The 16217-nt window shown below is 43.0% G+C and overlaps 1 protein-coding gene across 6 annotated transcripts; it reads left to right on the forward strand.

The window, feature by feature from the left end:
* The first annotated feature begins 724 nt into the window (after positions 1-724).
* Positions 725-9993, forward strand: LOC128894631 (zinc finger protein 208-like). Of its 6 annotated transcripts, none has more exons than XM_054156485.1 (3): positions 725-1074; positions 1525-1624; positions 2614-9993. In XM_054156485.1, the coding sequence occupies exons 2-3, from the start codon at positions 1550-1552 to the stop codon at positions 7291-7293; spliced, it is 4755 nt and encodes a 1584-aa protein (XP_054012460.1). In that variant the 5' UTR covers positions 725-1074; positions 1525-1549; the 3' UTR covers positions 7294-9993. The 6 variants fall into 6 exon arrangements, with proteins under 6 accessions (XP_054012460.1, XP_054012458.1, XP_054012457.1 ...); XM_054156483.1 differs by having other exon boundaries at positions 726-1074; positions 1450-1624; XM_054156484.1 differs by lacking the exon at positions 725-1074 and adding an exon at positions 1187-1303 and having other exon boundaries at positions 1450-1624.
* The last annotated feature ends 6224 nt before the right edge of the window (positions 9994-16217 follow it).

The raw sequence follows: 16217 nt of genomic DNA on the forward strand, positions 1-16217 counted from the left end.
AAAGTCTGTAATTTATTTATGCATTAAAACTTATATGTCTACACGATGAAACATTCCAGAAAGTAAAACTATTTCAGCATTGAATGTAAAAAGAGAAAATAAATGTGTTGCAAAATGCAAATATGCGTTGCCATATACTAAATTACTATTGGAATGAAATATCAAATTAATAATGATAAATTAAGAACGTCTAGTTATGTCTCGACTGTAATGTTTTATTTAAATTTGAGTGCAGTAATGTAAGACCTACTTTGATACACTTTGCATAGATTGCCTTGCAAGTACTTGATTTTTATATGAAATCGGTGTAAGTTTTAGTGGAAGTATTTGCTCAAAAATAGTATAAATAAAAACGTGTTTAGCGATCGCATGCAAAACAATTTTATACCAGAGATATACTTAATTTGTAAATAAAAATTTACAATATATAAGAATTGCGACAGGAAGATTATTTTTAAATTGTTTTCAAATTAATGCGAAATTAATGTGAAAAAACGTTTCGTAAGACGATTTTTAGATTGCGTAAAATTTAATCGTTGGTATCCGTACATTAAATAATAGTACAATTACGTTTCGATTTTACAAGATATCGTTACGTGACATGTGTGTATAACCATAAGAGCTTTGTATACTGTTTTTGAATGTTCATGTTCGTTTGTATATAAAAACAAAATTTCTTTAAAGTTAGTTATTCCATCATTTACCTACCTTTTGCTTCATTTTATATTTCCCATTTTCCATATCACGTTATCCATTGAGTGGATCGTTCCAACAGTTACGATATGGCCGCCGCCAGAGGTCCCGCCAATTCTATTTGTTCCGACCAGTGTACAGTTTATAACAATTTATAATATAAATTTTTGAATAAATGTAATCCGCATCGAGTCCAAACACGATAAGATGTAACTTTTGAACTTCCCGTCTGTAGAATTGGCTTGTAAAGTTATACGGCAACATGAGTCACGAACTACGAGCCATTGTGTGAACCGAATTGAAAGTCGAAGCTGGTGGAAGCTGGTCAAAGCTCTTTCTCGTACGAGTGGTCGCCATTTTGTTTTCATCAGTCCTATAGAAGTGAGTTGTGAAGTTGAGTGATATAATGATATTGCATTCATTACATTACATATAGTACATATTTGTACATATTGTACATATTGTACATATATAGTACATATTGTCCGCCAACCTAACGTATTTTGTTTCTCCTCTACTCTTTTTGTGTATCGAATCATTTTGAACGTCTGAAGCTTAGACTCTAAACAATCGCGAGCATTTTGCAGTACACGGAGTAACATTAAGAACGGTACTTTTCTTCTTTTTTGTTTCTTAATCGAAAGTAACAAATAGATGTTTGTTTCGGTTTGCTCAGCAATGCAATGAATACAATTGAGTGAAAAATAAGTAGTTCAAAAGAAAGATGATTAAAAGTTAACGTTATTTTATTCTAAGTTTGTATTGCTCGGACAAGCACACGTATGCACTCTCTCATCTGCACCGATCCGTACACACATGGTTCACCTACAGGGGAATGTAATTTCTCAAAGCGAATATGGCTCGAGTCTGCATATATGAACGTGCTGTCAACGCTGTTCTGGCAGATGTTACATTCTACGATAAACTAAATGTAAGTACCATTTAAAACATGAATTAGTAAAAGAATCCAGCTGCATTTAGCGATGATATTAGTTTCCATATATGTTACGTAATATTTCCATGCATATCTACTCCAGTGTTCCAAAGCATATCCTGATACCACAATCGAAACCAAATAATAAGACATCTATGGCTTTTCTATTTAGTCCTTTTAACTCCTTGGAGCCAATTATTCGTTTCTCCTTTAGAGAATACAAATACAATAGCCAGGTAGAGAAGGATAATTTGCTCCATCGTGGAGGATGTCCATTTTTGTTCACATACGTAAATTTAGCCAAAGGCATCCAGAAATATTCACTGCAACATATAGATCCCACTGGTGTCGAATACCTCTGGATTGATAGATAAGAATAGAACTCAGTTTGAGCATACTTTAGTTTTTTAATTCTAAAATGCAATTACATTTGAAACTACACATAGAACAATATCAATATTACTTTATAATAGCTTTACGTTACTATAAGGTATATTTATTTTTTATTGTTTCACATAGAGTTACATATTGTATATTACAAATTCTGTTTGTACGAATTTATGTTTGTTGTTAGTCGAGAAGAGTAACAAGCAAAAAAAATTATTTGTATGATTTTTCGACATTTTACGACGTTTCCTGTGAACAATGTTACACGTACGAATTCCAACGAACGTTCGCTGCATCCTGTTATCTACATCCTTGTTCTCAGAGCTGGAGAGTGTAAACGGAGAAGGGAACCTGTGTACGTTTGTGTCTGTGTTTGTGTGTGTGTGTGTACGGCGTGACGGCGTCACGTTTAATCCCGAATCCTTTGCATTCCCTATATTTTTCGGGTACAATTAACTCGTTCAATCCATGTAACGAAATGTCACGTGATCCTTCCTGGGAAGTATGATTTCTAACCTACTGAACCTTGATTTCTAACCTAATGAACGATTTCTCGTGAAATATGTGCAAGCCTTAATTAATTTTGTATATTTTTTCAGCAGTCTGTAAACGGAATAAAGATCAAAGATGAGATACGGGATCAGCCGGACACCAACGATTGCGACGCTTCGTTGGCAGTCGACAGATCGTCCCCGGCGACCCGAAGTAAATCGAGAGTAATAGAAGATCGATATTTACTTTCGACGAATAATAAGGAGAACGAGCGTGTATCGTATAAGAGATATGGGGACTCGAAAAACAAAGTATCGAACGTTAACGAAAGAAAACGTAAATGTTCTCTGGCGTCGGAGAATTTAGGAGAGCAAGGGCTTCGAACTGCAAATAAACGTCGAAAGTATTCGCGGGGACGCGGACGCGGGGATCAGTATCGTGCACGCAAGAGGAAACCAAAGTACTCAGCGGAATGCGACGTGTGCTTGGTACTATTTACCAATGAGAGTGAGCTGAAGAGTCATAAGCTAGTGAACGGAAGAGGTTATAGGTGTGCCTGTGATAAATGCAACGCGGTATTCTCGTTGGAATCATCGTTATTGCGGCACAAGTGTTTACCACCGCAACGTCCACAAGTTCGCGGTAGAAAATATTTTATTTGTAACTTCTGCGACCGAAGATTCTCGTATAGGAAACCTTTACAGTCGCATTTGTTTCACATACACGGAAACCACATTCTCCCTTCGGTGGACGAGGTCGTTGAAAACGTCGACAATGGAACAATAGAAGATGCCGGCCATCATGTAACTAACGGTGACGCCGTTCGAGTTGTCGAAGACGTATCGAAAGGAAACGTCGAGGATCACGTAGCGAACAGTCCCACGAGAGACACGTTGAACAGTTCGAATGGCTCACCGAGAAAAAAATTGAGGCAGACGACTCTCACGGAATTTCTTCCATTCTTAACTAAGAAAGAATGCGTTACCCCAGAAAAAGTTGGTTCCGCGGAGAAGACTGTTGTTATTCCTACAGGAAATGTGACAGAAGGTATAAATCTGTTATCTCAAAAAGGGGTAATAGACACACCGATGGGAAACAAAAACTCGGGCTGCCTTGCTCGTATAGAAACTGATTCCTTTATCGATATAATACCGTTCGATAAAATAAAAATTGAGCCGGAAGATCCCTACGTTTCTACCCCTTCGCAGAACGCGTCGCGCAGGCTCAAGCAAATGGTAAGCGGCGATGGTATCCAGTCGTCGGTTAAATTGTACAATGAAATGCCTCTTGAACCAGTCGGTGAAAGAGGCTCGATTATTGTCACACGGAGAAAAAAACGGGAAAGTGCGCAGATATTGTGGGAACGAAAGCTGAAAGCGGAATATAAATGTAAAGAGTGCGTGATTCCGTTGGAGAGGTGCGAATGGATTCTGAAAGGCGAACATTTATTCAACGAATCGGAACGTAGTATGCTGGAAAGAATCGCCTCGATAAAAACGAAAGAGAACTCGAACGAAGATCGGTTAACGAGTAGAAATTATCCGACGTTGAAAGCGTTGGATGTCCCGCTGGTGAGAGTGAATAAGGTTGTCAACGTCAAAACGAACGAAGACAAAGAGCGAAGGAGAAAGAGGAGACGTAAACGCGTAACGACGGATAACGTTAAAGTTAATAACGTAGCGAATCGGTGTAGAATTTGTAAAATGTCATTTTCTTCCAAGAAGAACATGAGCGACCACATGAAACTACAGCACACGATTTACATTTCGAGTATATGTAACGCCCGTTACACGTCCAAATTCAAGTTGTGGCATCACTATTTAATTCGGCACACGAATTTCGCGAGTAAGAAATGTCACGTTTGTCACGAGAAGCTGAAGACACGCGTGACGCTGAAGCGACACATGGTCTTGCACTGCATAAAAAGTATACGATCGAGACACGACCGTCTGCCGATAAATCGCGAGGCGAGGTGCAACGCGGTTAGGAAATTGTATCAGTGCAGAGGTTGCGGTAAACGATATTGGTGGAAGTCGTGTTTGGATCAGCATCGCAGGGTGTGCTCCCGGATGAACGCGAATAAAAACACGAGGAAGAAAGAGGAAGCCTCTTGCGGGAACAGTATTAATTCTCGTTTGGGAAACGAGGAAACGACGGCTGTCGCGATTACCAGCGACAGCGGGGCGAATAATTCTTTGACGGAATATTCGGGCAACGCGTCGTTTAATACTTCTTCTGGTACTCGTTTTGTGTCCGCGTTACCGCATCCGGATCGGTCGCAGTCGCAATCGCCGACAGTAAATCGCAAAAGGCTGATCAATAGCATCGTATGCGTGAAAGGTTACCAAATCGACGTGAGCGGATTGGACAAAACGAAATTTCCCTGCGTCATTTGCAATCGACAATTTCAAACGTTCCAGAACTTGTGTTTACACGAGCGTACATACTGCAAGCCCGCCGACAGTCCTTGCACGGTCTGCGGTACCGCGTTCACTACAAAGAGACTCTTGCAACGTCACGTGATCGACACTCACGCGGCCACGTCATCGCAAACCTACAAGTATTTTTGCAAGTATTGCAACCAGGGTTTCATTAAAAAACCAAACCTCCACGTTCACGAGCGTCACTTTCACAGCAGCGAGCAAGCCGTCACGACGTCGAGACCGTGTCAGAGCAACGAAAGTAACCTGAGCGTGAACACGGTGTGCTCCGTCTGTAACTTGGTGTTCGAGTCTTACGAGCGTTTCGTCGAGCACAACATGTACTATTACAAGGGGCAAGTATTCACGTGTATGTTTTGCAGTCAGACGTTCGACGGGCTGTACATGCTTCACCATCACAGCAAGTTGATACATTACACGGAGGCGACACGTACCTCGTACGCTTACATGTGCGACGTATGCAACGAGGGATTCTCCCAAGAATCGCATTTCCACGCGCACAAGTTCCACGTGCATTTGAGGGATGCGCCCGCTGACACCGGCGACCAACTAACGATACAGGACCACAATTACGCGTTGAAATTGAACAATCACGACAAGCAGATGAAGATACCGCTGATGCCGTACACTTGCGACGTGTGCACCTTGAGCTTCACCAACGAGACCGATCTACGGACGCACGAGATGGAATACTCTCTCGACGGTGACTTCCAGTGTAGCAAGTGCGAGAGGAAGTGCAGCAGCTACGCCATTCTTAGCAAGCATCAAAGTTTGAACCACAGCGATTGCGAGGCGAGCAAGTGTTACAGGTGCCGGTTCTGCGGGGAGGTGTTGACGACGAGCAAATCGATCGTGTGCCACGAGAGACACTTTCACGCGACCGGCTGCGCTTCGCGGAGTTCCTCTTCGAAGAACGGGAGCCAGCTGTCCGTCGGCAAGGTTCACGACGATTCTCACGACGCGAGGGATCGCTTCACGTGCGTGACTTGCGGCACGAGGTTCGACAAAGAGACCGAGCTAAAGGATCACTTGTTGGAATACTCCGACATCGGTGGGTATTCGTGCGACGTTTGTCGTAGAAAGTTCGGGGACTTGCATCGTTTGGAGAAGCACCGAATGAAACACGCGAGAATGAACGCTGTGTTGTCCGAGCATCACTGTCCTATATGCCACGAGGAATTTACTAGCGCTGCGAATGTTCGGATGCACATATTACACTTGCACGGGTACGAAACGTTTTCAGCCGTGCCTACCGAACGACCGATCGGCACTCGAACGAACAGCGATACGACGACGAACGTGGTTGTAAACGTCGAAACTGGACCTGCCAGTTCGTTAAACGGTTCTATTTCCTCTTCTACCGATCAACCGCAGCAACGTCTCTTGAGATGTCCGGAGTGCTATATAACGTTCGACACCGAAATTAATTTACGGAAACATAGGTTGCAGTTCCTCGATACCGGCAACTACATATGCGAGTATTGCGGTCGTAAATTTCCTAGGCTGAAGCTGCTCAGAGCGCATGTAAATAAACACAGCGCCAACGTCGAGGATCAAGCCCGCTACTTGAAGCACGAATGCCTCTATTGCGACGAAAAGTTTCGACATCTGGCGTCCCAGTATTCGCATATCGTGCATCTACACGGGGATAAGTTGAACGGTAAGAACAAAAAGGATCTACCGTTCGCTGATACCAACCTGGACTTGAACGCTATAATGAACGACCTCGACCACGACCTACTCGACGATATCGAAGACGACCGCTGTTCCGAAAATGCCCCGCTGGAAGTTGTCGACGGAGCCGTCGAACAACCGGTTGCAGCGAATCCCGTGAACGAATCGAACGGCGAACAGGAAGTATCGTCTTCGACGGTAGTCAATGCTGCCGATGAAGAATGTATCTCTCGAGGGGACGCGACCGACTCAAAGAATCTTTATACCTGTCCTATATGTAGTTTAACATTCACGGCGTCGAATAGATTCAAATTACATTTTAAGTTTACCCATTGCGACTCGACTTTCGCCGAAGAACGGGTGTTTATGGAACGCGCCCGCAAAGTACAAGCAACCCTTTCCTCGACTGGTCACGAAATGCCAAAAGACTTTAACGTAGACGTAGACGATTCCGACGTGGTAGAAATCATTTTCGAAAAGAAGGCGCGCAATGGAAAATGCCATCCAAAGATTCCAGTGTCCGATAAAGATAATTCCTACATCCAGGTGTCTCGCGACTGTTACTTAAGATCCACGATCAAACATATCGGAAGTTCGCCCGTAGCGAATGCAGCCGCGGTAACCGGGAATCTTTCGAAACTGAAAGTGAAGTCGTTCGCGAAATTTAATTAAACGGCAGTCTGTGGGACGCTTTACGGCAATACTCCGGTGTCAAACGCTTCAAGCGGCTAAAGTATCAGAAATTACCTGTTGCGACTGGATAGTCGTTGCTCCGTGTTACGCGCAGTGTCGGGAGAAAATTGATCAAGAAAATTTGTATAATTCGAAGTGGTGTCTGTCGAGAACGATTGCCACGTTTCCAAATCGAGCTTTAATTACATTTCTTACTCCGTAATTACTAGAATCGATCTTGTTAATCATCGAATTCGATTGATACATTTAATGTCGATTACCGTTGATCCAAGTATCGCTATTCGACTAGGATTGCATTATCGAAGGTGGCGTTTTCCTTTGTACTGTTTTTTACCCTTTAAATATTATTAAAGTTACGATAGATTTTACTTATTTATAGGCTTGGAAACATTTCTGTTGGCACGGCTATTAACGTGCCAGCGACTTGGTATCGTAGAATAAATTGCGGTCGTTGAAATTTCATTTCCCCTTGTTTTGGTAGTATTTTATTATCACGATTAAGGTGTATACTCGATAATTGAAAGTCGACGAAGAGTCTGTACTCGCGACCGCAGATTCTGTAAACTTTTTGTTTCGTCGATCGAAATTTCATTGTCGCATTGCGTTGCGTTCCCTTATTGTTTTGATATTGATTCGAAAATACTACCAAAACAAGCGAATGAATTTTCCGTGAACACGGAGCATTATTAAAGATTCTAATTAGATTTTAACCGAATATTTTCGACGATACATGAGCGTCGTCGAACGCTGATGTCATGGGTAGAAATCTGTGGTATTTAATGTGGCATTAAATGTGGCATTAAATGTGTGTATCGTGATGGAGATGGTACCAAAACCATTACGAATAACAGTTCTGTAGTGCAATCCTATGGTACAGCTGTTCGGAGGAGAGTTGCATCTCTGCAAAATTGAACACATCGAGACAGTAGTCGGATGTAATTTTTCTATGATCACTTATTTTGATAATATTAATTGCAATACAAAAATAAACGTGAAGTGTAATTTGTGGGGATTCTTTATTTAGTAGCAACTGATCGCGTACTGTACATATGTAGAATCTCGATGATTCCAAGTAGCGAGTTTTAAATAATTTTATCGGCAAGAAGTAGAGACCAAGTGTGTGGAATTACGTAAAAGAGTTGCTGGACCGTGGCGCTATAACCTTAAAACGGTAACAATTACCGTCAGACATGTATCGATGTTATAACTCTGGCGTACATTCGAACTGTGTAAACTTGCCATTCCATCACGTTCGTCGTTGTCTATGAGCAGTCAATTCGAGTTGGATTAGTTCCGAGAATGAATCATTTACCTATGACGAGTGATAACAAGCATGTCCTCTTAGACGAAGTGGTACATCTGAGAACAAAATCAAGGAACAGTTGAGAAATGAAAGTTGTAAGCAATTAAACGAAATATCTTATTCTCGTAAACTTTACAATAACAACGATAATAGAAGTCCTATTATTTTCACTTTTCGAAAGTGTTCACGAGTTTCCAAGACTGTCGGGTGTTGAAACTGTTCCGTGAAAAATGTCTAATTGGCCGTGTCCAAATTGACTGTCGCGCGACAAAATTAGTCGTAGCCGAGCCGCGGGAAGAGTGGGGGCAAGGTGTAGGTTCTATTCGCGCTAACTTCTCGAGACGCTTTTGTCGATTAGATAGGATAGAAAATCGTCTTCCTTTTTTCCCTTCTATCATTGTACGACCGATTGACGGACGCCATTAAATCTAATCGACGAAAGCGTCTCGAGAAGTTAGCGCGAATAGAACCTACACTCCCCACTCTTGCTCAACTACGACTGATTTTGTCGCGCGACAGTCAATTACGAAATAGGGTGAGGCCGATATCGCACACGGGCGCAACTGATCAGTTTCAAACCACTCTGAAACTAGCTGCATGCGACCGTGGTGGATTTAGGTAAAACAAAGAGCGCAAACGGTTTGCAACGCTAATTTCAAATCGGTAGCGCTCGTGTGCGTTCGGTCTAAGGAGACAGAACTTGTCAGGCTGGTTGATCGTTGCGTTATCGGGGCCTGTTAAGCTAACGCGAATTGATTTTCGATTAGCGAAGGTAGCAAGCACGATTGCTATATCGTTTTATAAATTACAAATCCCAGCCAGCCTTTGAACGGGTCTCCCTGTTACGAAATGATGCGATATCAATATTGCGGTGTACACTATCGGATACCTATGCAACATTCGACAAAGCATTCTAACCGGGCTGACATTATTACGATAACATATATGTACGTATCTACCTACGTGTTTCGATAACGTGACACGCGACGCGACGCGATGCGACGCAGTGTAATATTATTGGTGGCCCATGATATGCTTTTGTTATCGTCCTGTTCTCTCTCCGTCCACGCTGTTTTCATCTCGGACCAAATGAATCTCGTGCGTGCATACCGTACTTTTCGAAATCAAAAGTTCACGAGTATTACGGACGTATGTGTAGATATACGTATCGATTTATTATGGACGTGCGCGAGAACAGTGAGACCGCACTTTAACGAAGCTTTCCGACAATATTTTTGAACGTGATTATCTCGAAACGATTTAATTAATAATTATATCATTTTGTGACAATTCTGTTATACGATCCGCTGTATACTCGAAGGTTATCGAATACAGATCGACAGTTTCGACTCAACCATATAAATTGTATCAATCGATGGCTTCTCTTTATTTCTCTCACGTTTCCGTCCGCAGCTAGCAAAGTCTTCTTGTATTATCACGCGGCAGATTTATGGGATATTTTATTCCCCGCTTCTGTCGCGTTACCTCGAGAAAATGATCCCGTTTCTGGCGCGATCATCGAAAATTGTCACACCATAACCGGGGATCGCGACGGATTAAGGGAACCGATCAGAATTCATTGTCATTTTATACGAAAAAATAAACGCGTTTTCTTGTAAGCTTGTGTTGTATTTCGAAAGGTCTGAGCGCGTCGCGGTCGTATGTCGTGTTACCCTGTGTCCTAATTGACTTAATTGACATTTGATTGGCATTAAATCTAATCAGGCCCGGCGCAAGGCAGGTTCAGCGCGTTCGCCGGAACCGGGCCCCGCGTTTTCAAGGGGCCCGCGGTCTACGAAAAGTTTGATCAACTTTTTACGGAATGATGATACCATTAACAGATGCAAGACATCTTTTTATTAGCGATGATTCGGGTTAAAGGAGTGACAAAAATCGTCGAAGTATTATTATTTAATATTCATCTGATAAAAGATATGTAACAGCATTTGTAAATAAATAATTCCGCGTTGTAAAATTTAAGTGTAGGATTTGAATGTGAATCCGGGCCCCGCAAAAGATCACGCCGTTCCTGAATCTAATCGACGAAAGCGTCTCGAGAAGTTAGCGCGAATAGAGCTTATACCATATCCCCACTCTTGCCGCGGTTCAGCTACGTGCGATTTTGTCGCCGCGCGACAGTCAATTAGAACGAGGCGTTTAATAGGAAAGCCAGTGACGATTTTACTTACGTCATTTTCGAAGGAAAATGAACTTTTTTTTTTTTTACGAAAGTATACGAACTGTCATACCAAAAATCGGCCATTTCGAAATGGCGCGACTTTATTTTATTTCGGTCAGCTATCCGAGACGCGTTGTCGCTTACGGTTGCGAACGCTTCGCCGTTAATTTAACGAGTCGACGTATTTCTAATTAAATCATCAATCGTAGCGTACGCTGTAAACGCGAACACTTTTGCGATCTCGAAGGTTAGTAAAATAGATCGTTTGTCTTACGACGTCGTCGCGATGGTTCGACTATTCTCCTTTTTCTCTTCCCTCTTTCCATTCGGTTGCGAACTCTTGGACCTAGCCATCCTTATCTTGTCTCATCCATCTTGGCTGTAGGTCTCTTTCTTTTTTTTTTTACCCGACGGCACTCGAACTAGGAACCATTCCGAGGTACGAGCACAGGCTTCTTCGAGTATGCCGGCAAGTAGACCCCGAGGACATTAATAATCTCACACCAAGTTGTCCGAAAGGCTTGGATAGCGCCGAGACGAGGCGTGCGTCGCGTCGGTGGCTGCTAGGATACGAGCTGAAAGAGGAAATGAGTACGTTTACGGGAAAGAAAATGGTTTGGGAAAAGAGAACGCGTCTCTCGGTTGATAATGTCATTTCACCTTTATTATTGATACATAGCGTACGGAATTAACGAGAGCTAGGATGTTTCTCTATATTTTATGTATCTATCGAATACAATGTTTTCGCAAATTGTTCAAGCTCTCTTTTCTTTTCTCTCGACGCTTAGGATTGGTACAATAGGTTCATAAACAGTGTTACAATCTAACATATCAAAGTGCCACTCCTAGCTACCTCGTAATGTAGCATAAGACGTCGTGCTAACTGTTACCTCTGTAAGGAGCCGTTTTAGGCCCTCTACCTCGTCTTCTCCTGCATTTAGTTCTCCTCCAGGCCTACGGAAAGAAACAAACACAAATGATGCTTACAGAGTTTGTTAAATAAGCCTTCTATAATATTATCCTCTAAAGCAAAATTAATGCTTACAATTTGAAGAATGTTGTTCCCAGTTGTAGGACGCTCCGAAAACGGATGTGTCTCGAGAAGCTACCGCTAGATGTCGTCGCGTGATATTTTTTTGCGTATTTGCGTCTTTATTTACATTGTTAAGGATACATATTCAGATTCCTTGTCACGCTACTGAGTGTTGCTACATTAATAACCCCGTCGCATGATAACTGAGACTTCCGAAAAGATCGATCGAGTTAACACGTGAGTCACTCGCGTCTGTTACGTGGGGCGGCGTGCATCGCCGGTGGTTCATGCATTGTGCCAAACAATGCAACCCGATGCCGTGCCGCCCCACCACAGCGAAATCGAGCGCCGCCTTACGGCGCACCACTGAAAAACGCCGCCGGCATCAACGTGTCAACGTATTCGATTTCCGTGTTGTATGCCTTTTCTTCGTTGCATTCTCGGACGAACGACAAAACCAGCGTCGTCAATTACAGTAATCGTTCGAAAGCGTACACCATGCGTCGCTCTTTTCGGTTAATCGTTACCGATCGCCGTCGATGAGTTATCGGCACGATTATTACGGAATTTATGTGTACGTCACACGACGATGAACGATTGTCGCGCGTTTCGTAATGTTTAGAATTTTCTGCAGGCTTTGATTATCTGTCTTTTGGATCGAGGAGGATTCTCGGTTTCAAAGAAAACACGACGCACCGTTGAGAACATCTCGAGTGGCAGTTGTTCGGAAAGGAAGTTACAGCTCGCCAGAGAAGAGCGTAGAAATTGAGCTACGTGAAAACTGGCAGCTTTATCGGTCGAAAGAAACGGTGTCGATGAGAACCAATCGGCCGTGGCGGGCGTGGTGTGCTCCTAAGCAGACAATGGGGATTCCATTATCGCGAGACGAGGTCTATCGATAAATATCTCGCGCGAAGTTAACGAGCTCGGTAACAATTTACGCTCCGCGAATAGGAAAAACGAGCCGAGACAACAGAGGTAGAAAAAGACGAGGGTGGAAGTGTAGCCGTGGCAAGAAAATATTTTCACTTGTAATTTCCTATAGAAGTGCATTAAACGGGATAAGAAAAACGGAAAAGGGGGAACGGTAGAACAGGTGAAAGGTGTAGTAGTTAACGCGGTTCCGTAAATAGAATCGTCGCTTGAAACAGACATCCGAGGTTCGATGCACCGACAGACAGAGTGGAAGAGGTAGTATTCGCGAATGCTGAAATAAAAGAGGGTGGCCGAGAGAGAAGGTTGAATCCTTCTCTACGAGGAGGATGAAAAGAAGAGAGAGAAAGAAAGTGATGGGCTGTTGGGGAGAATCGAGGAATAAGGTAAAGGCGATCTTTTGTCTTCCACAGTCGGACAAATCTAACCTGTCTCCGACTCAGTCGTGGCTGGTTTGAGAGCCAACGATAACGATATTTACAAAGTCGCGAAAGCCCGAGATCTATCGATAATATTATCGTAATTAATTACGGCGAATTTGCGTTGAACCGTGAAACCGCGGAAGGTTAATCGTAAACAGCACAGGCGAGATTGGCGAGAATCAATTTTACGTTCCGCTAAATTAAAAGACAACAAACACACGGTACCGTGATCACTTTTAGAGCAAGTATTTAGCGTTTCGAGGTCGGGGACGTCAATTTTCAATTGGACAGCTCGGGAACGTTCAAAATAAAATTGTGTAAGAGACTCGCGGAAAAGTCGGTCTGCAAAAATAGCCGTCAATCATTTTTTTTTTAGAAAAAAACTTTTTTATAATTTCTAACTGTTCAACCGGTGACTGATCGATTCGTAACTGAAACGATAACTGAAGTACCACCACTTTGTCCAAATTTAAATTTGAACGAAGTTGCATCGCGCATTCCTGCTTTACCGTTTCAGTCTCGAACGAACACACGCGTCGGTTTCCAGCTAATCTAATCTCGAGAATCTTCTTCAGAGGGTGTGCTGCCATCCAGTGCCGAGGGCTGGAGGTCTTTTGGAAAATTGAAAGCTGACTAGGTACTTTGGCTTTGGAGGAAGAAATGATCAAACGAAAGGTTTCGTTCTCGCGATTCGAACAAGGTAATCTTTTGATTATTTTCCAACTTTAATCGTAAATTTGAGAAGATTCGAGATATTTTTACGCGTTCGATTTTCCGGAATTATCGAAGAACGATAATCAAACATGAAATAGTAGTCGTATTCAAGATTTTCGCCATAGGGCGGCGCGGTATCGCACGCCATCTGATGGACACGCGAGCGTGAGCCACCAGTGGTACGCGCCGCCCGATGGGACGTATAAGCGTGAGCCACCGGTGGTACACACCGGCGTGAACGTATTAATCTAAACCCGGTGAATTCCATCGTTTCGGGTACTCGGTATATTCTACGATACGTTTTCTTTACGTCGGATATTAATCCTGTTCCACTTTCATCGGCTTGCGCATTTAGACTCGAGATAATTCATAAAATTGGACGCCTCGCGCATACTTCGTTCTCTTTTGAAAAAAGTTACCAGCGACGCCGACGTCGGCACGCCGATGACCGTTCATTTCTATAATTAATACTTACCTCCGCGACGGTAACGAAGAACCTTAATTGCGAACACTTTCCGGAACGCTTAACTAAATATCTTTCCGTATATCACGAAAGACCGAGCGGACTCTTATTACGCGTTCCGTTTTTATTCGTTCGGCTATTATCATTTTCAGGGCCGTTCTTCTCCTACTTCTTCTTCCTCGTTCGTTTATTTTTCTCGGTTTTACACAAAACAACTATCTAACAGAATTCGTCGGATCGATTAAGTAGCGAGCCATTGTTTTTAGTAACAAACGAGATAGTCGGTGGCGCGTTCAAAGAGACCAGCGACGATGACGATGACGATGCGAATTATTTATGGCGTGGTTCCAAACCTGGCCGACACTCTTTAAAGGGCGCACCGTGGAAAAGTTTGTCGACCCGTAAACTCGAGACGTTCGTAACACGCGAGCGCGATGCACGCTCTCGTAAATCTTACGTCGTACGTTTTCCGTAAATCACAATGGAATCGAATGCCTTTGCGAGCCTCGTTTCGTCGTAATTACAGTTTTACAAGTTCGCTTTTATCGATGATACGGGTTTATTCGATCGTTTGCCGTGATTTTGGCGTCGGCGTTCGATTCGATAATGAAACGTGCGAATAAAGACTTTTTGCATGAAGACTGTATAAGGAGTCCTGTGTTCCAAAGGTTTCTTTCGTGGGTTGCATTCAATTATTTTCTGTGCCAGTGTTTATATAAATAGGCAATCTAATTTCTCAGACATTGATGCTGTAACAGTAAAGAAGCGAAATGAATCGTACACAATTCAATAATGTAACATAAAACATACAATATTGTGTATATATTAATTATTAATAAAACGAAAGAAACTTTTGGGACAACCTAATATTATCATACGCATATGACATATATATATATCGTAGTCTGTGCGCACTTGCGCCGCGAGTGGACGAAATATTCATAACTTCAAGGTCGGGATTTTAATAACAGGTTTCTAGTAACTTTCTTAAGGAGTTGGATCTCCTTATAGACTTATACAGTCTTCATGACTTTTTGTTATCGCGTTGCGTCAGTCGAAGTAGGACCCAGAGAGCGTTTCGTGGAAGCCGCCAATAGGTGGCGGTAGGACCCAGAGAGCGTTTCGTGGTGCCGCCTATAGGCGGCGGTAGTACTGAAACGATTAAAGTGGAAACTCCCCCATTTGCAAGAAGCGGTGTTTAGTCTTTGAATAATTGTATCCGTGCGGGGACGAGAACTTTCGACCACTCTCGACTATGTGCTATTCGAACGATAACCTTCGCGAACAATGACTCGAAAACAGAATTTCATCGGCGACCGTGCAAAAACGACTTGGTATTTACGCCCGACCTGATTCGTTCGCGATTTACCTACGAACGTGTAATTTATCGCGTCGCTTGTGTCCCAAGGGAAACACAGAAGAGCGAGCGCGGCGAGGAGCCGGGGAGGGGTAGCCGGAGAAGTCATTTATTATTCCCGGGGATTAATTTCCCCGCAAGAGTAATTACAGAACAACGGTTATTGAAGCGTAATGGCTGCTGCATGTAAGTATGCTAATTTTCATGAGGCGTGCATGATGACAAATTGAAGTAACTTAATTCCGGCTTATTCCCGCGTAACGTTGATTGGAATACAAAGGAGTTTATCCTAACGAAGATACGCGCGAGCGCGCGCAGTCGTCGTCGCGTAAGATTTCCAGCAATTCGCGGTCTGGATACGGTGACTTTTACGTTTGAAATCTTCTATTCGGGTCGCGTTTGTTTTTTGCTCGGCGATCGGGAGCATTCGCGACTAAATTTCGTGGGTGAAATCGAGTCTCGAGTAGCAGTTCTCGCGGCGCGTGGCAGGTAACGTACC

The sequence above is a fragment of the Hylaeus anthracinus genome, unplaced genomic scaffold (genome assembly GCF_026225885.1).
Source record: "Hylaeus anthracinus isolate JK02 unplaced genomic scaffold, UHH_iyHylAnth1.0_haploid 4, whole genome shotgun sequence".
NCBI lineage: Eukaryota > Metazoa > Arthropoda > Insecta > Hymenoptera > Colletidae > Hylaeus > Hylaeus anthracinus.

Coding starts and splice junctions, on each gene's coding strand:
- LOC128894631 (XM_054156485.1), top strand. CDS start 1,550: ATGGCTCGAGTCTGCATATATGAACGTGCTGTCAACGCTGTTCTGGCA. Junction 1,625..2,613: donor CATTCTACGATAAACTAAAT/GTAAGTACCATT, acceptor ATATTTTTTCAG/CAGTCTGTAAACGGAATAAA.